Raw genomic sequence first — 19,169 nt, forward strand, 5'->3', positions numbered from 1 at the left:
GTTAAATGTCCGTACCGACGGGACGGTGTGGTATTGCAGATCCCCAAACGGCGTGACGTGACTGCGTCCAGTTTCAGGTTCGAGATGTTGGATCGTGGTGGTCGAACACGAGGTGGAAGAAGCACGACATTTCTCGACCGCAGAGTTGGAATACGGGGTTTCTCGTCAGGAGAATGGAGTTCCAGTCGCGTCTGAATTAAAGTGCGGTTGGGATGCGATGGGTTCCGTGGATCAGTGGAGGCGGGCAGGAGAACAGACTGCCGTCACCGTCCCCGCAGCGAACAGTGCGTTTGGTGCAAGGAAACGAAACGTTCTCGATGCAGGGGAGAGAACGCCGAGAAGTTTGGATGTCAAGACGGCCGCCGGGGTGTATCGGAAAGCCGGCGAGCTCCGCACCAAAGACGTTCATTCGGTCGGGGTAGTAGTCGGAACGGAAGGCCAAGATGTGGACTCATGGAGTTGTTGGTGAGCAGCCATCCGGAGAGGACCCTTTCCGTCAGTCGTCTCTTGCGGTGTAATATTTCTGGGGAGATTATGTCTTGTCGGTGTTTCCCCAAATAAAGATGACCCCTTCGATAGCGTGACTGCTCACTGCTCACTGCACCGCTAGCAACGCACTGCTGGCCGTCAATTTTAGAAGCATGCCGCTTATTGAGCCAGTCAGCGCGAGGCGGTGGACACCTCCAACGGCTCGGTCCCGCGAGCAGCCGTGCTATGTTTGTGAAGCTGCTTAGCGGAAGCGTGGCAGCCGACGGACGCCCCATCCTTGGCCACCGTTGACCAGTCATCGGGGCCTGAATGCGGATTAGCGGCAGGGAGTCGAACGGTGCTGTGAGGGGTTCGAAGTGGCCGCTTAGCCGCGCCCACCCGCCATCGTCGAAACGGGCGAGGGAAAACAGAATGGCGGGGTGACATTTTGAACGGAGTTCGTGGTACAAGCGAACGCCACATTGGTGCGGGCTGCAGAGGGGAAATGAGGCACTTTGACGTTCGCGGAAGACTGGCATTTCGAGCTCGTGAAGGTTGTAATCAGCTGTCAGGACCGAGGTCGTTGGCAAGAATCGATAGATTTTCGATTGTTGAACTGGCGGAATTGCTGCGGCATGGCGAGGAAGACAAAGTTGGCACCGTGTCGGCTATCTTGGACCAGGTGCTCGTCTAGTCCAGGGTCTTGGTGGTGATTCAGCAAAGCCAAGCTAACCCAAGCTCTTGGCTTTCTGAGATCCGCGCGCCTTCCAACGTCCCAAGAAAAACCCAGATTCATTGTCATCGACTCGAAGGCGCAGGACGGGCATGAACGCCTGCAGCCATCGTTGCTGACGCAGCAGCGCGGTTTTCGTCATCTGCTCTTTATTGAGTGCTCATCACCGCAGCCAAGGGCGTTCCGTAAGCACTTCGGCCGGGAAATTGGACAGCCGCGATGCCGCTTGGTTGGTAATTTGTGGCTCTTTGTGGCTGCGTGAAGGATTGATTAGCATCGCGTTTCCCAACGCCATGTTTCGATGTTTCGACGGTCGACGCAGTCAGACGGTTGTTCACCAGCCACAAGACCCAGCTGAACGGATCGTCGCTGGTTGACCAAGTTACCGTTAGACACGGCAAAAAGAGCAATTGATGATGATGATTATGATGATGGAAGGAACAGTGAAGGAACTGCCAAAAAGGCCGGCAAAGGAAGGCCCTCCCAGCCACTGACAGCCCCACCCCCTGCCGCCTCTCGTTGGTGGCTGCCTTCCGACTAAACGCGCATTGCGCCAGGCATCCCCGCAGAGAACCACAGGGGTCCATCGTGGTGGAGTGGGGCACCGCCAAGTACGTACCTGCCCGTTTGCTCTACCATTCCGGTGTCCCGTCCCCTTCGTCTCATGTCCAGGAGTTTACCTCGCAACCTCGTAGGGAGAACACCACGACCTCGCAACCTTCTTTGACGCAAATCTCCACTACTGCCACGAGCTTCCCAGAACGGGCGTGCCTGCTTGGGAAAGAAACTCTCGAGGGCACGGACGAGGAGAGGATTGCATGCTTGCATCCCACCCTCCGTCTCTCTTTCAACAGTTCCAAAGACACACACACCACTTGGGTATCTTCAAGACGACCAACATGGGCCAGGGTCACAACGATGTCTCCGTCTACTCCTGACGCATCTTCTCCTTCTCCTTCTGTGCCCACCAAGTCCCCTTCAGGATGCCATCATGGCCTTCTCACCAAAGACCCCTGCACCGCCTTGCATTCTGAAAAGGAAGCCTGCCTTGCCTTGTCAGACCCGAGCTAGAGTGCGCCTCGTTCGGGTGTGGATGGCCGGCCATATCCCAGCTCCTCTCCCAGACTCACAGACTCGAACGTTTCTTTGATATAAAGTCTATCCTCTAGTTCCTCGTCCCGTCTCCTGTTCCCGACTCGGATCAGTCTCATCGCAAACCATTCATCATCTCATAAGTTTCCTTGTTTCCTCTCTCTCTGCATTCCTCTCGGTCTTCTTCTCTGCATCTCCTCTTTTCATAGAGTTGCTTTTCTGGTCTTCGCTTCGAAAAGAGTCCACCGCGCCTTAGTCCTGTCTCGGCCCAAGAAGTCACTCTGCCCCATCACGACGCACGATTTAAGCGCCGTACCTAAATCCGTCCAAATTGCTCCATACAACCACCACACGGCCCGCCGCATCTTTTTTTCTCACTCACCTGCACCCGCACCCGCACCTGCACCTGCCTATTCCCTCCACTTGATCTAAGAAAAGATCTCCGGCCTCCGGTAGTGCTGGTATATATCTTTACTCAGATCGCCTGCAATCGTCCCGGCTCGAAATCAACCCCCATCACCGACGACGATCACCAACAAGCCAACCGTCAACATGCTGGCCAAGACTTTCCTCTTGCTCACCACCCTGGCGCTGGCCTCCGCCGGCCCGGTCAGGAGACAATCCGGCTGCTCCTCCAAACCCACCAACCCTACCCTTCCCACCAACGGCAATGGTACGTACCCACCTCACTTACACCTCTACATATTGAAGCCATCGCCAACTAACACTCAAAACCCAGGCGTCGAACTGCCTGCCCCCGCAGAGAACCTCGTCTTGAAGCACATCGCCCTCGGCCACGGCATCCAGAACTACACCTGCACCTCGACCAACGCGACCGCCCTCACCGCGACCGCCACCGGCGCCCTCGCCGCCCTCTACGACGCGACCCCGCTGTACCCCAACGCCGGCCCCGGCGCCCTCCCCGGCGTCGACGCCTTCAACGCCCTCACCACCAACGCCGTCTGGGGCTCCAAGCTGCCCCTCGTCCCCGACGGCGTCTCCAAGTTCGGCGCCTCCGCCTCCGCCCCCTTCCCGAACCCCGGCCAGGCCCTCGAGCTGCCCAACATCAAGGCCCTCCCCTTCCTCGGCGTCCACTTCTTCGACGCAAAGGGCGTCCCCACCTTCAAGGTCGGCGACGACGTCTTCTCCGGCGGCAAGCTCAACGGCACAAAGGCCCCCGCCGCCGCCGACGTCGGCCCCGAGAAGACGGGCGCCGTCGACTGGCTCCTCCTCGGCGACAAGGGCGCCAGCAAGGGCATCACCACCATCTACCGCGTCGTCACCGCCGGCGGCGTCGCCCACGCCTGCACCACCCCGGGCGCCTCCGACAGCGTGCCGTACGCGACCTACTATTGGATGTACGGACCCAAGGCGTAGACTTTCTTTTCTCAATGGATTCCTTCATTTTTGGCGTTATAAAAAGGGCAAAACTGGGCAATGGAGCTACAGGCGGTCTTTTGGCTTTCTTAACCCGATTCATGCGGGTCTTCTTTCGGTTCTTTTCTTACGTTCCCTCGACAAAAACTACAGTTCGGATATACCCCCGGCGGCGGCGCAGATGATATAGCAGAGACAATGGGGATTTCTTTTTTTTGTTCTTATGGGATGGTCTTGGAACAGACGTGCAGGATGGGTTGCATAGGTTCTGAGGAGTAGGGACGGACCTCAAATCACAATCGTTCCTCTCCCGAGGTTTTTTTCAACTGTATTTAGTAGGCGTTGAATGGGTACATACTCTCAAATGGCGGCATCATACCTAACTCCCAAAATCATCTATCTACGCTTGACATTCATTGATCTGCTGCGTGCGCATTTTTACCTCCGCCAGAGGTGTACTGGAAGTTTCCCCCGGAGTCGAGCGCACTGAATAATAAGGTACTTCAATCTAAAAGGGAAAGGGCCCTCCCACTGCACTTGGAAACTAAGCCAATATAGCCGTGAGAAGACTATCTTTAAGTCCTTTCCGCGGGGGCGCTGCTTCCTCTCCATGGCAGAATAGCGATGAGAAGATGGCCCATATCCAACGCCGTCGCTATTCTTGACATCTGCGTCACACTCCCAGTGGGAGGGAGTTTTCGCGAAACAATCAACGGGCGACAGTGACCGACTCTGGAGAATAAAGACAACGACCCACACCAAGTTGATTTGGTCGCTTCAGAGAGAAGGGTTCCAATTGATGAGTTGACATTCACTCACGGGAAATTAATTACTATTGTACTGCCTGGAGAACTAGCTTATATTAGTACAATTCGGCATCCGTGGAGGACTGATAAATGTCCAAAAAGGCGATTGCAGAAGCCGGCGAATCGAGTAAGGCGCTCCACCCTGCTTAGTCAGAAACCCTCACCGAAGGTCACCCCCTCTACCTACCTAGGTCCCTATCTTGGGAGGCAACGACCTGTTGTCACTCCTTACCCGCGACAATGATCGTGCCCGGATATTTGACGCGACGGCCAAGATGGACGACCTGAATGGTGATCTTCAACTGAAACCTGCATAGTCATGTAAATCCAGCACGATGTTAAGCGACAGGTATTGGCCCCGCATTTCGCTCCCAGAGACACACACTCATTGAGACATTCTTAAGCGCCCGGTAGGCGAAAGCGCGCTGGAGATAGATGAAGGCAGGGAGGGACGTAGAGAATTAGGTAAAATTTGGGACTTTGTTCCGCCTTCTTCACTGTCGTTCGTGTGTGTTCCGTCCCGTCCGCCGGGCGATCCAGCCCCCCTCTTGTCTCCCAAAATCTTCTCTTTTCATGACACTAAAGATTCTTATCCAAGACACACTGCCTTACGTCATCCAGCTTGCCCCCCCTTCCAGGTCTGGTCTTCGAATATATATGATGAGCGCGCGAAATGATTCCATATCCAGTACTTGAAAAAACTGCTCGCCAATCACTGCAATCCAAACACCGGTTTTGCATGCTGCGTGCCTCTGCGGGCCGCACAAACGGCCTTTGCACATTTGTTTACCTTCTGCCGTCCAGGCCGCCGGCGAGGTCGGCCTCCAGACCGTTGCCCTGGCCGTGGCCGAGGTACTCTTGAGGTCGGGGATCCGACGACGTCCAGCCGGCCTGGCCGCCGGACGGGATGGGCACCTGTCCGGCGCCCTGCTGCTGGGCGGCCTGCGACCCGGCCTGCGTGGACCCGGGGACGGTACGGACGAGCTGGCGGAAGCGGTACACCTCCTCCAGAATCATCTTGCGCATCTCGCCGACGTCCTCGACGACCTCGAAATCGAAGTTGAAGGTGGTGGGGCAGTCGGGCTCGTCCGAGGCATCGTGCCAAATGTGGAGGTAGGGGTGCTCGAGAGCTTGCTCGACGCTGATACGGCTGGAGGGGTCGAAGGCGAGCATACGGTCGAGGAGGTCGAGGGCATCGGGGTTTGCCTGGGGGAACAGGCTGGGGAAAGGCTTCTTGGGCATGAAAGGCAGGTTGCGGACGTATTCCTGCGCACGAGGGGAGCCGATGCGGGAGAGAGTCTCCTCGTTGGGCGTTCCGAGAATGTGGAGAATCTGGTTCAGCTGATCGACGTAGTCACGGCCCTTGAAGAAGGGACGGCCGCCGAGAAGCTCGGCCAGGATGCATCCCACCGACCAAACGTCAACTGTTGATTTGTCAGGAAACATTCGGTAAAAGCACACAACTGAGTGCACGCCCAGACGATGAACGTACTAGCTTTGGTGTAGCTCTGGAAGCTCAGCATGATCTCGGGAGCACGGTACCATCTGGTGGCAACGTATTCCGTCATGTATCCGGCATTCTCCTCGGGGTCGACGGAGAAACCACGCGCCAGGCCAAAGTCACAAATCTTGAGCTCGCAGTCGGCATTGACCAGGAGGTTTCCCGGCTTCAGGTCGCGGTGCAGGACGTTGGCGGAGTGGATGTACTTGAGGCCGCAGAGGATCTGGTAGATGAAGGACTGGAAGTGGGCGTCGGTGAGAGGCTGACCGGATCGGATAATCGCGGCGAGGTCGCATTCCATCAACTCTGGAGCACAAAAGTCAGCTTATTGTGGCGTTCGGGCGGGCGGGTGCATGCGGGGAGGCGCGAACCCTCGTAGAGATAGGTCTCGTTGAAGTTATCAGGTCGGGGGATGTCCATATCGTAGAGGCAGGTGATCTGCGAGAGAGCGCTGTCAGCATTTTGTCGGTCGCAAGCGTGGTGCAGCAGCCGAGGGGTCGGTTGTGCGGGATTGTTGGAAATGGCTTTTGGGGGCTCGTATTCGAGGTCGCGGACTCACGTTGCGGTGTCCCCTGAAATGCTGCAGCAGCTTGATTTCGCGCAGAGCGCGCTTGGCGAGGATCTTCTTGCTGAAGACATTTGTGACCTTCTTGATGGCGACGCCCTCCTGAGTCTGGTTGTTGACGGCGGCGCTGCACGAGGCGAGGAGTCGTCAGCATTCTGGGCGGACTGGCGGGGGAGCAGCCGCAGCAGCAGCAGTAGCAGCAGCAGAATGAGGGGGAGAGAGTCAGAAAGGTCGCACGCACCAGACAATGCCGTAAGCTCCCTGACCGAGCTCCTTGGTGACGGTGTATCGCTCGTCGACGATGAAGTCCTGGTTGAAGACCTTGAAAACCTTGCGTCCTTGCAGGTCACCCATGATTGCGTGTGTGTGTCGGATTGAGTTCGTTGGAGCTGTCTCGTTTTTTTTTTCCTCCGTGGTTGGAGATGTTGGTAGTTCGAAGAGCGAGAATCGAGGGGTATCTTTTGCGAGTCAAATCGAGGCAAAGGTGGGGAAGCGAGCAAGGAATGCGATGCGATGCGACAGTTGCGGAACAGACAGGGTAGCGAGAGGAGAGGAGAGAGGTGCGAATCGTCTTCCTTGGCCCGTCAAGTATCCGTAAGGCAAGGTAAGGTATCCGTACGCAGTAGAATCGAGTCCACGAGGGAAAGTGGGCGGCGGTCAGGCGGATTTATTATAAGATCTGAAGACGGCGTGGCGACAATGCTTATTGCTGCATGAATGTTGCGCGGGTTTGTTCTCGTCTTTGTGGCCCCCTTTATTTTCCCTTTTGTTTCCGGGAAGGTTGCGTGCGGGCGGCTGGGCGAGGTCGAGGGAGAGGACTGAAGAAGGACAGAGAAGGAGGGGAAGAGACGACGAAGATACTGTGCAATAATAGGATATTTCAGCACCTGAGTAAGATAGCTACCTACCTAAGGTAGGCAGCTGGAGGCTTGTAGGACAGGAATGGTGGATGGGATGGGACGGGAAGCTGGACGGAATGGGATGGGTGGCATGGGATGACCAGGTACATGTTCCTATGCAGAAGGGACGGCTCATTGGCAAGTACTCATGACATTTATGAGGCATAAGGCGTAGGCAGGTAGCTATGGGATGGAGACGGACAGCACATGAGGCAGGAAAAGGCGATAAAAAGCTGGTGTCAAAGGCACGAGCCGAGGAAGAGGGGACGACACTGATACCCTAAGGCAAGGTAGCGGTAGCTTCCCTGACATGGCAGATAGGAGGGGCAAGGCGGGACTTGCTTGCTTTCACCTATTCCACGTCGTACCTAGGTTTTCCACCTTCTTTTCTTGCTGTTTCCGCCGCAAACGGGAAAGTGAGAAAGGGACAGCTCAGCCTCACGACATCCTCTCTGATGCCTCATTCAGGTGGACTGTCCCCACGAGGTCATCTTCAGCGCCGTGACCTGCCCAGTTCAGGTATCAACAGCACTTCCCATCCCCATTCTGCTCAGATCCAGGCCGTGCTATTGAAGATCAGGTCCAGTTCGAATGTGCGAATCGTGAGGTGCAAGGTACAAGGCACAACTTGCTGACGTTACCTACCTTAGGCCCAGAGCGTCTTGGCACGAGGAATCCACTCTCCGTCCGTAGACCCCGCACTCGATATTTGATTTGCTGCCATGAGCTTTTGGGAGCTCGTGATTGGCTCGTCGTCTTGATGAGCTCCGTCTGCCTCGAGCCCGTAACCGCCGAGCATCGTGACTGGAGGTGCAGCTCTGTAACCGCGCGACAATCTCTTCAAATTTCACGGTGAGGATTGAAGACGGATCTCGGGACGTGACTGGGAGGAATTCTCAGAGACGTGCTTCTCGATCAGAATGGCTGATGGGGAATAAGGTTTGATGTCAGGAGGGTGCAATCTCTTCAACCGCCAACTAGCAGTCTGAAAGCAGCATCTGTGAATTCTCCCGATGCGTAGTGCCCCGTAACGATGGTATCGCGTTGACTGGGGACTCCATCAAATTCCAACCAGAAAAAGCCCCCAAACTCTGTCCCAAGGATTGGGATCCAGGTCCCCAAGCCTGACCCTACATTACGTTACGTTACCTTAAGGTACTCCGTAGTCAGAGCAGCATCTCGATAAGCGGTCATGTCAGCTCACATCCCGAAAGGACGCTCATTCGCGCAAGTCCTGATGCCTAGCCGTGAAGGAATCTGCCGTCAGCAGAGTTCCATTGCCTTTCGTCGCACTCGAGTTTTCGCGGTGACATTCAGCGCCGTGTCGCTTGCCAGCCGCTGCCCGCTACCACGACACTAGGCCGGGCTACCCGTGGCCACGGCCACACCCTAGAACCCCATGTGTCCGTAGGGCTGAAGAACCCGGGTTGACGATATGATGCATGCTGGGAGGCTCTGAGGCCTCGAGCCCTCGAGCTCTTAGGCTCTGCGCCCGTCGTGTTATGATTGATTCGAACCCCATCCTATGAAATGCCGAATGTGCCTATGGGGGCGCTACGTGGCCGTGCATCCCGCCAACTCGCCAGGGCTTGTCGGCCGAATGTCTCCATCTTCATTTGAAGTCTACTTTTTGCAGCTGCAACGACTTGCCATTGGCAAATTAAACCCGTTTTCTTGAGATGCATCTTCTTGCTGTAGAATTAAATCAACGCACGCTCCGAATGTGTAGTGTAATGCTCATTTCATCAAGCGGCCAACCCTGTCTATTGGTATCCTGTTGGCCCGCCCAGCCGCCCCCCGGCCCAGTCGCGATGCGGAACTTCGCGCTGCAGCCGTTGCCAAATCATCCACCTGCACCAGACCGAAATTTTATTTCACTTCGTACCGACGAACGAGCTGCTGCCGCGGCTGTCGTCGGGCGCCGCGGAGGTATCCCGTGAGCTCGCCTGGAACCCTCACCCACTCCCCTTGTCCCAAGACGGCGTCCTCATGCTTTCGGGTCGACGTCGGGAAAGACTTGCTTCAGAAAGTTGGCCGAGAACCGCGTGCACTGTTCGTAGGCCCTTGAAAACCCCTCGCCGCCGCCGTAGTACGGGTCCGAAACGACCTCTGGTTTCTGGCCTCCCGAAAACTCGCCAAACAACATCACCTTGGCCTTCGGATCCGAGTTCGCGCGTTGTTCGCGTTGTTGTAATCTCTGGATGTCTTGCAGGTTCGATCGGTCCATGGCAAAGATGTAGTCGAACTTGTTGAAATCGGCCGCCGAGATCTGTGTGGTGTTGGAGAAGTTGGTCAGCTGGTGTTGTCGGCCTCGGCGGAGGGAACTGCGTTTGGCAGACGGCTGGGTAGCTCAGTGTACCTTGCGGCCGGCGTGGCGGTAATCCATGATTCCGTTGTCCTCGAGAGTCATCATCGTGCGCTCGTCGGGGGGGTCGCCGACGTGGTACGCCGCTGTTCGAGTGAGCATGTTCGCGTCAGCGTGTTCTCCCGTGAGGATTCCCATCATGACGTATCGCGCGTACCTGTGCCACAGGAATCCACCTTCGCGATGAGGCCCTTGTACGGCGGCTTCTGGGCGATGTCACGGAAGATGCCCTCGGCCATTGTCGAGCGGCAGATGTTGCCGAGGCAGACGAACAGGACCGAAACGGGTTGCTCCGGCATTTTGGGTGAGATGTGGAAGGTGTGTCGTCTTGTTTGCGGTGTGTGTGCGTGTGTGTGTGTGTGGTTGTCGCGTTGTGGAAAAGCCGACTGGTTTTTGGGCGTGTTGAGCAGAGAGCTCAGACAGCACGCTGCCCCGCGACGTGCGTTTGCGATGGAGGGGCAGCTTGCTGAACCGTGACATCTCGTAATCGGCGCACGGTCCACGACGCTGCGCTCCATGCACGTGAGCTGCGTCTTCCGTCACCTTCCATCCAACACCATTCATCCTGGAACATCAATCAACCTCATTTCTGCTGGTTTCGATCCATCAACAGTATCCAACAGAACCACGGATTCTGCTTCATCACGGACAAACAGCTTCTCAGGGATCGGGTCCCTATCGGTGGTCGCAGGCGACGACTAGAATGATGACCATTGACCATCGAAAAACGGCTGCTCCGGAAAAGGAGACGCCCCAAAAGCATCGAAGCAGAACATTTTCGACTGCTCAGCCCCAAATAATCTCGAACAACCACACATCAAAAGCCTTCCGGTCGATCTGACAGCCACCACAACAGCATATTGCCACAAGAATCCAGACCATCCATCATCAAGTCTCTCTCAATGCATTGATGGAACAGCACAAGCGCGTCTTGATTCTCTAGGTGCCTGCCTCGGCGAGATCAAGCGAGCAGAAGCCAGTAAGGCCAGACCCTGAAGCCAAGCGGCGGCGAGCTGCTAGCTCTCGCCGTCCTCCACGCGACGGCGAATGCCTTGGACTGGCCGACTCACGCGCCAATATTGCCCTGATCTTCCGTTTGCGTTCCGACTTCGCAAAGCCTGTAATGCAACAACCTCGAGCAAAGTCGCACTAAGATCATTGCGGATTGCCAGAACGTCTGGCCCCGACAGTTCGGTTAAGGTGTCCACAAAGACGCTGAGGACTACGATGACGGCCGGGGAGGTAGAGAGTGCCTTTGCGGGCTATTGCTTGCCTCTCTTTCTCTTCGTCCTGGGCGTCTTCGGCGTTCGCTTGTCTGTCATGAAGCTCGGCAGACATTGCTTCAGGCACCCTCCGGCGCGATCTGCCATGTGTGCCACCGAAGGTTGAACTACGTTACGAGCGAGCGGACTGGTCGTGGCATGACACTAGATTCCACGAGGCTAAGCCAAAGGTTAAGCAGGTCAATAAACCCGTATAGCTCAGCCTGCGCCGAGAGGAAGAGTTGAATTTTGGGATTCAAGACGCGGCCCATTCGCAGACGATGGAGGCATCTATTATGAACAGCCGGAGTCGTCGGAGCTTCTCAGACGTATCATGCGATAATCGAAGCGGGACATCGTCCCATACAAGAACAGCTTGGCCATCCACCACCTGGAATTTTTCGTCTGGTCTTCAGCTTCGGGAACGGCACGGAGAGGCCCGGGAACACAGACCACACACCACCACCACCCCTCATGTCTATGTGACATTCTCAAGTCGACGACGCGACGGCGGGAAGGGCTAATGCACGAGGTCGCGGTGCGTACCGTGCATTTGAAGAATTGGTCTTCTGATTCGTCCAATACTCCGATCTATCCATCCACACTTTGGGACTTGGACCTGCATTTGACAGGGGGCTCATGAGCTTAATCAACCTGCCCTGAGCTTGCATTCCTCACAGCGTTGCAACACTACGTCGTCGACGTCAGGAACCATTGCTTGCGCTTTCATTGTTGAACAATCCAAAACGGATGAAATGCGATACCCCGCGAGAGACTGTGACCGAGGGCCCAGACTTTACCGTGCAAAAGGAAGAGGAACCCCGCGCGATTGTTGGGGTCTTCCCCCGATTCCGAGCTCAGACGCTTGCGGAGGATCGTCCTCCAGCTCGAGGATCCGGTGTGGGATGCTCCGACTCACTCATAATTCCCTTTAGGCTTTCTTTGTTCCAATCATACCATGACATTCGCAGCTAGACTCTGCGCCCCATCGGCGAGCCAAACGACTACGACGAGCCAGTCCGAGCTGTCCATTTCGGCTACGTGACAGATGGTTCACGCCAAGACGCCCCGCGGCAGCCGATCATGGCTTGGATGACAGCCAGAGACAGGATGCCATGAGTTTTCGACGAACCGGCGGGTCTGAGAGCTGTTCAATTTCGTCCATGCTCGAGCTGCCCATCACCATCCTATCCGTCTCGTCTCGTGGCCTAATCCGGGGGATGCGACACACTCGGCACGACGGCGCGGACGGGCTAGCCTGCTATCCGGCTGTGCACTCTTTCTTTTTCGATGGTGCGTTGGCATGGACCATGCCGTTTCCAGTTTCAATAGCGTATGCCCTGGCTACCTCCTCGATACGGCTCTGCAGTACCCTTCATAAGACCAACTCGTCCCCGGCTCCAAATCAATCACACCTCGAACATCAAGCCTCATCTCACAAGGACCATCATCACCTGTTCCCACGCTCGCTCGGCCGAAGGCTTCCCCACCAGCTCAGCCAACAATCTCGAAACCGATACGCAGCCACTCTTCCTTACCGCGTCTCCCGTAACATCATCCACCATGAAGTCCACAATCATCACCGTCTTCCTCGCCGCCTTCGCGGCCGCCAAGACCGTCGACGAGCTCGTCCAGGACATCCCTACCTGCGCCGTCACGTGTATCCGCGACGCCGCCCAGTCGGTGAACTGCGACATTTCAGACTTCGCCTGCTCCTGCAACAAGCAGGACCAGCTGACGCCCTCCGTCGTCGGCTGCCTGTCCAAGTCCAGCTGTAGCGCCGACGACCAGACCAGTACGTTCAGCCTCACGTGACAATGAATTGCCGAGTATCTGTGACTGATACGAGACGCAAACAGAGGTCCTCTTGACCGCCCAACAGATCTGCGCCCAGGTCGCGACCGGCGGGACCGCGACGGGCTCCGTGACGGGCGCGGCCGTCGGCACTTCGGGGACGACGATGAACCCCACCATGACCAGCTCCGGCGCCGCCGCCGCGGCCACCACATCCCCCGCGGCGGCCCCCAGAGTTCAGGCCGCCGGTTGGGCCGGTGCCCTCGCCCTCGTTGCCGCCGCCGCCCTGTAATCCTTTCTTTACTAGCCATTTCGTCGGACGTGTTTCCATCTTTGGGGTCGTTGCATTTTGGGACATTCAATTGGCCCCACAGGGGTTTTGGTGCGGAGTTGAGCGGTAAAAACATGGGAAACTGTTTCAATAATAAAAATCAGGTGTAATACACACTCTTGAAATCTCTATAAACAAATCTATAATCCGAAAAGCTCTCGCCAGCAATTGACACCGTGACCGTCGCCCCATCTAGTCTATCGGGTATCATCCCCTCCAGTCCTTAACCAAGCCCGAACTTGCCCAGCGCGCTCCCGTCTCCACCATCAGCACCATCAAGCCATCCGTGCAAATCGTCCATGCTGGCAAACTGCCGCGCGTACACCATCCCCTCGCGCCTCCTCTTCTCCACCATCCTCCAGTCCCACGCGCCGTCGTCCTGGACGTCGCTCAAATCGACGCTCTCATCACCAACACCGTTCTCCCCGCCCTGCCATCCACCCCCAGGCCTCTGCGGGAGCAGCTCGCTCGCCTCGAGCGCCACGGCCGGGTGGACCGTTAGCCTCCCCAGCTTGAAGACGTACTTGCTCACGCCGGTGGCGTAGATCTTCTTCTCCCACTCCTTGCTGTCGGTGCCGCTGCCGGGGCCCCTGCGGACGCGGGCGGTGCCGAATTTCGGGTCGAGCCACTCGGTCGGGCGCGCGGCGCCGGCGGGGACGAAGTGCGTGACGACGTAGAGCCACTTGCGGTCCCAGGCGAGGACGCGGGACCACATCTCGTAGGGGGCGTAGGCGGTGATCTCGCGGCGGAAGGAGCAGTGGACGGCGCCGAGCATGATGCCGAGGGGGCCGCGGGCGGGTTTCCCGGTGGAGGGGTCGAGGACGAGGCGGGTGGCGGCGTTGTGGGCGAGCCGGCGGAGGCCCGGGCGGAGGAGGTAGGTGCAGAGGTGGGTGCGGGAGACGTCGAGGTCGGAGAAGTAGGTCGAGTTGGACTTGTGGACGTTGTAGTCGATCTCGGTGATGGGGGCGTGGGACCGGGTGATCATGGGGCGGAAGAGGGAGCGCGGGCCGAGGCGGGGGGATTTGCGGATGAAGAGGTGGTAGATGATGGCGTGCCAGACGCGGTACTGCGAGGGATTTTGGTCAGCTTTTCTCTTCTCTTTTTGTATTCCTGTGTAGGCTCTCGGGGCAAACGGATTGGCGAAGGGGATACGTACGGTCCAGACGAAGGGCATGTTCTTGAGGTTGAGCAGCGCGAAGAAGAGCATGAGGATGCGGCTGATCTTGCCGGGCCCCGTGAAGAAGCTCGCGAGGAGGAGGCGCCAATGGATCCTGTACGCGGCGTACGCGAGGCCGCCGGCCGTCGCGAGGCGGACGAGGCGCACGACGCGGACGGGGACGCGGTCCATGTCGGCCTCGGTGCGCGTCGTCTTTGCTGCCGCGGACGTCATTTCGCGGGGCTGCGGTGATGGTGTTTTGCGAAGTGTTTTTTTTCGTTTTTTCTGTTCCCCTATCCTTTTTAGGGAGTCTTGGGCCGACGACGGGGGGAAGACGAAGGCGTTCTTTTCTTATCCGCGACGGCTGCGGCTGTTGCTGTTGCTTGCCGTCGGGGAGGTAGGACGAGGTGGCGGATCGCGCCGAAGAGGAGGACGACGAGGACGACGGTCCAGAGAGGTAGGGAGCGGAGGTGGCACCAGAGTGTGCTTGAGCATTGAGCGAGGAGGGACGGGGAAGAAGGCATGGGAAGAGGGGGGTAGTGGATTTGAAAAGCGACGTGGATGTTTTTTTTTCAATTCCCTTTAATTGAATTAATCCAGACTGGATCCCGCCCAGAGTCCAGCGTTGCAATGGCACCAAGGATGGGAGAGATAGTCAGTCTACCTTACCGGGCCATTGGAGCCGATATCAGTTGTGGTCCCCTGAAATGCCCCAACGCCGGGATGCGAGAATGGTGTTCTGTTGGGTGCCGCTGTGACTGCACACGCAAAGGAAAAAAAAAGGTTGCGGTGACGCGATGTCGGCAGGGATGAGGGAGGTTCGTGAGAGTGCGGGACCCACCAGGCACGGGGTTCGGCGTTTAATGACTGCGTCACTGGGCCCAATTGGAGTGTGTCAAGGGAGCTGCTGGACCTCGGCTCGCATTGATCTGTCGCACCCCCTGGAAACTGGAAGCTTGCTTCTGGACGGCGCGATTTTCTTCTAGAGCTATTTGTCCATGCGGGCTTGGATTCATGCCACCGGAGTGACGGGATGATTATCAATGTTTGGCTCGGATGCCTCGGTACCTTATTCTGTCACTGGCAATCCGCTCTTCCCCCGCCCAATCTGCCTAGGTACACTGTAGGCAGGTGAATAGGTAGGTATCCAGTCAGGCCCGATTCCATGACGAGGTGGAAGCCGGCCGGTAGTGGGTCGATCGGCTCCGTACATAAGGCCATCTGATCCACCCGAAACCGGCCTCGGCTTCGGGTCCGGACCCGGTCGGCCAAGCGCGACGTCACGACAGGTACGTGGCTCGAGGGACCAACGAAACCCGCCGCCAGGGCACCACATGCAAGTCCGATTTCGCGAGCGCCGATGGCAGGTCAGCTTGACGCGGTGCTCCCACACACTTCGCCAGCAGTACACCGCCTGCCGCGTCCTTTCGTTTGCCAAAGTCCCATCATCGGTTCCGGTCTTCGCGTCGTGGGGTGATAGCAATGTGGAAGAGGACGCCTTGTAGCTTTTCCTCCGTGATGTTTCTAAAAAGAGTCTCGTGGCAAGGCGGGATTGGGTCATTGTCGCCGTGTGCTCCCACTGCTCTGAGGAACGACGGGATTACAAATGAAATGCATAGATTCTCAATTTCAATCTTCAAAACTAATGTACTCGAAACTATCTCATTGGGAAAAAGTTTCTTTTCCCACATTCTGGCAAGTCGTAGCTTGCCCTCGTTTCTTGCCAGGTGCCATCGTCAGCGCGCTATTCCTGTTTCTCACGGCCTCGGGAACACTCTCGGGAACCCGGGCTCCGTCGTGTCCTCGGCAAGGAGCTGCCACCAGTTGGGCAGAGGCGGATCCGGATGAAAATGCTGCTTCGAGAGATATTCATACCAGCCCCTTTTCCACTGGTGCATAGTCCACTCCTTGGACTCCTCGATTAGACACTCCACGTCCCACTCACCATCCACGTTGAAGTCGCACTTGACGAGGGAGGTCCCCGCCACGATGTCATGGATCATCTGCGGGAAACCCTCACACACGTACCACGAATTGTCCGAGACGTCATGTTCCCCATCTGGATCGTCCGGCTGAGGTATGTATAGGTAGTGGTTCAAGGCGTAGCTCCAGTCCCTCGCATCTCTTCGCCTGACATCCCACCGTAAAGGGGGGAGAATGTTCCGCTCGAGGCAAAGATCAACTGCTTCTTGCCAAGCCGCGTTCCACTGGACCATTTCTCGGAAGAGCTCCGAGCACGAAGAGTCCCCTTCGAGGGTAAGCGTGAACGAGCCCGGTGGCATTCCCGCCCGCTGCGTTTCCAATGCCTCCATGACCCAAAGAGCCACCTGATAGGAGGCCTGTTTCGTTATGGAATATTCGTCGGTCCTGATCTCCATCGCTATACCCTGGATATTGTGGAAGGTCATGGTTGTGGGCAAGACCATCCTCCACATGCTGACCCGTCGTTCCACGCGGAGCCGAGGGTTCTCCTGGCAGAAAGGGATTAACCCAAGCCCATGACATTCCGTAAATCCGACGGAAATCCGCTCTTCCCTGAGTATGATATTTCTGATGTCTGACCGGGATTCTTTTGACAAAGATTTGAGGAACCGAATGGCTGCAGCTGCAGCTGAGTAACGCCACTTGATCAGGCTTGGGTTGAGAAAGTGTGTGGTTGTCATACCCCAACGCCTGGAGAGCCTTTCTGCCAGTTCCTTTGGTAGATAAGACACGAGCTCCTCGAGTCGTTTGGGAGTCGGGATTTCCCAGGGATCCAGATGGACGTCGACTAGCCCCTCAAAGCCGTTGAACTTGGCATATTGCTCAGGATCCAAGCGATCTTTGTGATCCAGAATAATTCGCACGGCAGAATGGGCGAACTTGCGGAAAACGGATGGTGTCTCGCCGCAGGAGCCAGACGGACCGACGTTACGGTACATCCGCCGACCATGAACCCGATGTGGAACTTTGGCGGACCTGCCCTTGATCGCCTCTACGTACGGCGCGAACTTTGGATCAACTTTTGAGATCTCCTCCCAGACATCATCGGGAACACTCAAGGTATCGGGGAAGATTCTGTGCAGTGTTTCCCCTGGCAACATGTGTACAGCTGCAAGCAAGCAACCGAAGCGACCAGTAGTGGCACGATGCTCTTCCGGTTGTACCGTGGAAAAGTTCAGGGTGTTGACCAGAAACGGTATAGGTTTTAATTCTTTGGCGATAGCTTTGCAAGTAAGCATGAAAGCGAGATCGATACGTTCGTTATTAGCGGCCTTGAGAGTGTTGCTGTTGAAGTCCAGGATATAGCCGCCGTCAATGATGACGTACTGAGCGTAGATTTGGTCCCGCAACTCGCGCGGCAGGTCGAAGAAGTGAGTCATGGTGTCGATAAGAATTAAAGTGTACTGTTGCAGATTGGTGCAGACTGGTGGTCGGGAAGACTCCACTGGATGTCGGCGCGGATGAGTTGGCGCGGATGAGTCCACAGGAGCGTGTGTGAAGCAGCTGGGGATGCGCGCAATACTTAAATAGAACTCCGCCGACGTATCTCCGCCGGCGTAAATTCGGGTCACATAATAGCTTTTTCCGCATCGCAGCCTCAACAACATAAAACGAACCACAAGGTACGCCACCGCGCTCAAGTCTGACTCATCCATCAAGAGAAAACCTGCGGGTTCATGAGCTTCCACGGACGGCCAGCAAGCGCAGCGCAGCATTTCACATCACCGCAATGCAGAAGAGGGACAACATGTTGGGTGGCCAAAAACCCTGTTTTATGAGGTGGGAGTATTGCCCGGCTCTGAGGGAGCTGTGTCCTATTTACCACAGCGGGTTTCTCAGTTCTTTAACATAATTCTAGCAATTCAGCCCATGCTATTTCTCAATATAATAAATAGATATAAACAATACTCAAAGTGGTATTAATCAAGAAGCTTGGCCTAGCTAAGGTGTTTATGTGTGTGGACGTTAGAATAGAGCGGTTGGTATAGACGTAGGGACATACCAGGCGCACGTTTGCCCGCGAGAGCCATGGGAAAGGGGGGGCAGTGAGCCTCGTCGCCGACTGGAGCCGCATACACAAGCTGTCAGCAACTGTTGATAAACAAGAGAGACGAAAGAAGAATGGAGATGAAGGTCACTTGGGCATGAATGGAACGTCAGATAAGACCTCGGAGAGGTATCTGACTGATGGAGATGAGTTGATGTTGGGGTGAAAGGGGCAAACGACTTAACGTACCAGGTGGCAATGGAGGCTTGAATTCCACAAAGGTGCTGAACCTTCCACGAGTCCCTCTTCGCTGACCAATCAATCGTCACTTCCGACATAAAAATGCGACTAATATACCGATGCCCTCATGGTCCTTCAGCCAGAAGGGTATCTCCGTCGCATCGTTGCGTAGGCACAAAAGGCCAGCTGCTTTTAGTAATGGTCAGAAACAATCGCACGGGTATCATCCTGGCAAGCTTGCCTGTCGTGGGCTAGGCGGCTGGTCCTCGTCTTCCTGCACATGCAATCTGCCCACGTCAACACCATACTCCCCCGTCAAGACACAAGTACGAGGATGGCACTGAAGTCAACACCGTACCTTCTTCATCGCCACATTCGAATTAAGGTCCGTACCGTTCGCGACGTGTCCGTTAGCAAAGTGATTCTCATGAGAGGGGGGAGAGGGGAAATGAACTCGCAGTCACGTGGCCAGATGGCCGTCAAATAGTCGGGGAGGTCAGGCCGAACCTAGAGTCAGTCAAATACACAGTTTCAAATCGCGATGCAGTGGCCAAAGGCCTGGAGGTCAATGGTTCTCAATTTCTAGTGCAGCTGAAACTAACGTGGTCCA

The 19,169-nt window shown here is 56.4% G+C and overlaps 6 protein-coding genes across 6 annotated transcripts; 2 read left to right on the forward strand and 4 right to left on the reverse strand.

Moving 5' to 3' along the window:
• Window positions 1-2,845: 2,845 nt before the first annotated feature.
• On the forward strand, window positions 2,846-3,670 carry CkaCkLH20_01674 (malate dehydrogenase; the record flags this gene model as incomplete). The annotated part of the gene is made up of 2 exons (XM_038884393.1): window positions 2,846-2,966; window positions 3,033-3,670. 2 exons carry the CDS (start codon window positions 2,846-2,848, stop codon window positions 3,668-3,670), a joined length of 759 nt encoding a protein of 252 aa, XP_038750093.1.
• Window positions 3,671-5,262: 1,592 nt separating this feature from the next.
• On the reverse strand, window positions 5,263-6,896 carry CkaCkLH20_01675 (uncharacterized protein; the record flags this gene model as incomplete). Its single annotated transcript, XM_038884394.1, has 5 exons — window positions 5,263-5,900; window positions 5,969-6,283; window positions 6,349-6,415; window positions 6,537-6,669; window positions 6,784-6,896. The coding sequence occupies 5 exons, from the start codon at window positions 6,894-6,896 to the stop codon at window positions 5,263-5,265; spliced, it is 1,266 nt and encodes a 421-aa protein (XP_038750094.1).
• Window positions 6,897-9,428: 2,532 nt separating this feature from the next.
• Window positions 9,429-10,105, reverse strand: CkaCkLH20_01676 (phosphotyrosine protein phosphatase; the record flags this gene model as incomplete). The annotated part of the gene is made up of 3 exons (XM_038884395.1): window positions 9,429-9,710; window positions 9,801-9,892; window positions 9,964-10,105. 3 exons carry the CDS (start codon window positions 10,103-10,105, stop codon window positions 9,429-9,431), a joined length of 516 nt encoding a protein of 171 aa, XP_038750095.1.
• A 2,526-nt stretch (window positions 10,106-12,631) lies between these two features.
• Window positions 12,632-13,154, forward strand: CkaCkLH20_01677 (uncharacterized protein; the record flags this gene model as incomplete). Its single annotated transcript, XM_038884396.1, has 2 exons — window positions 12,632-12,863; window positions 12,928-13,154. The coding sequence occupies 2 exons, from the start codon at window positions 12,632-12,634 to the stop codon at window positions 13,152-13,154; spliced, it is 459 nt and encodes a 152-aa protein (XP_038750096.1).
• A 262-nt stretch (window positions 13,155-13,416) lies between these two features.
• Window positions 13,417-14,583, reverse strand: CkaCkLH20_01678 (capsule polysaccharide biosynthesis protein; the record flags this gene model as incomplete). The annotated part of the gene is made up of 2 exons (XM_038884397.1): window positions 13,417-14,259; window positions 14,350-14,583. The coding sequence occupies 2 exons, from the start codon at window positions 14,581-14,583 to the stop codon at window positions 13,417-13,419; spliced, it is 1,077 nt and encodes a 358-aa protein (XP_038750097.1).
• Window positions 14,584-16,106: 1,523 nt separating this feature from the next.
• Window positions 16,107-17,711, reverse strand: CkaCkLH20_01679 (uncharacterized protein; the record flags this gene model as incomplete). The annotated part of the gene is made up of 1 exon (XM_038884398.1): window positions 16,107-17,711. The coding sequence occupies one exon, from the start codon at window positions 17,709-17,711 to the stop codon at window positions 16,107-16,109; it is 1,605 nt and encodes a 534-aa protein (XP_038750098.1).
• Window positions 17,712-19,169: the final 1,458 nt, after the last annotated feature.

Source organism: Colletotrichum karsti (genome assembly GCF_011947395.1).
Source record: "Colletotrichum karsti strain CkLH20 chromosome Unknown Scaffold4, whole genome shotgun sequence".
In the NCBI taxonomy this organism is placed as follows: domain Eukaryota; kingdom Fungi; phylum Ascomycota; class Sordariomycetes; order Glomerellales; family Glomerellaceae; genus Colletotrichum; species Colletotrichum karsti.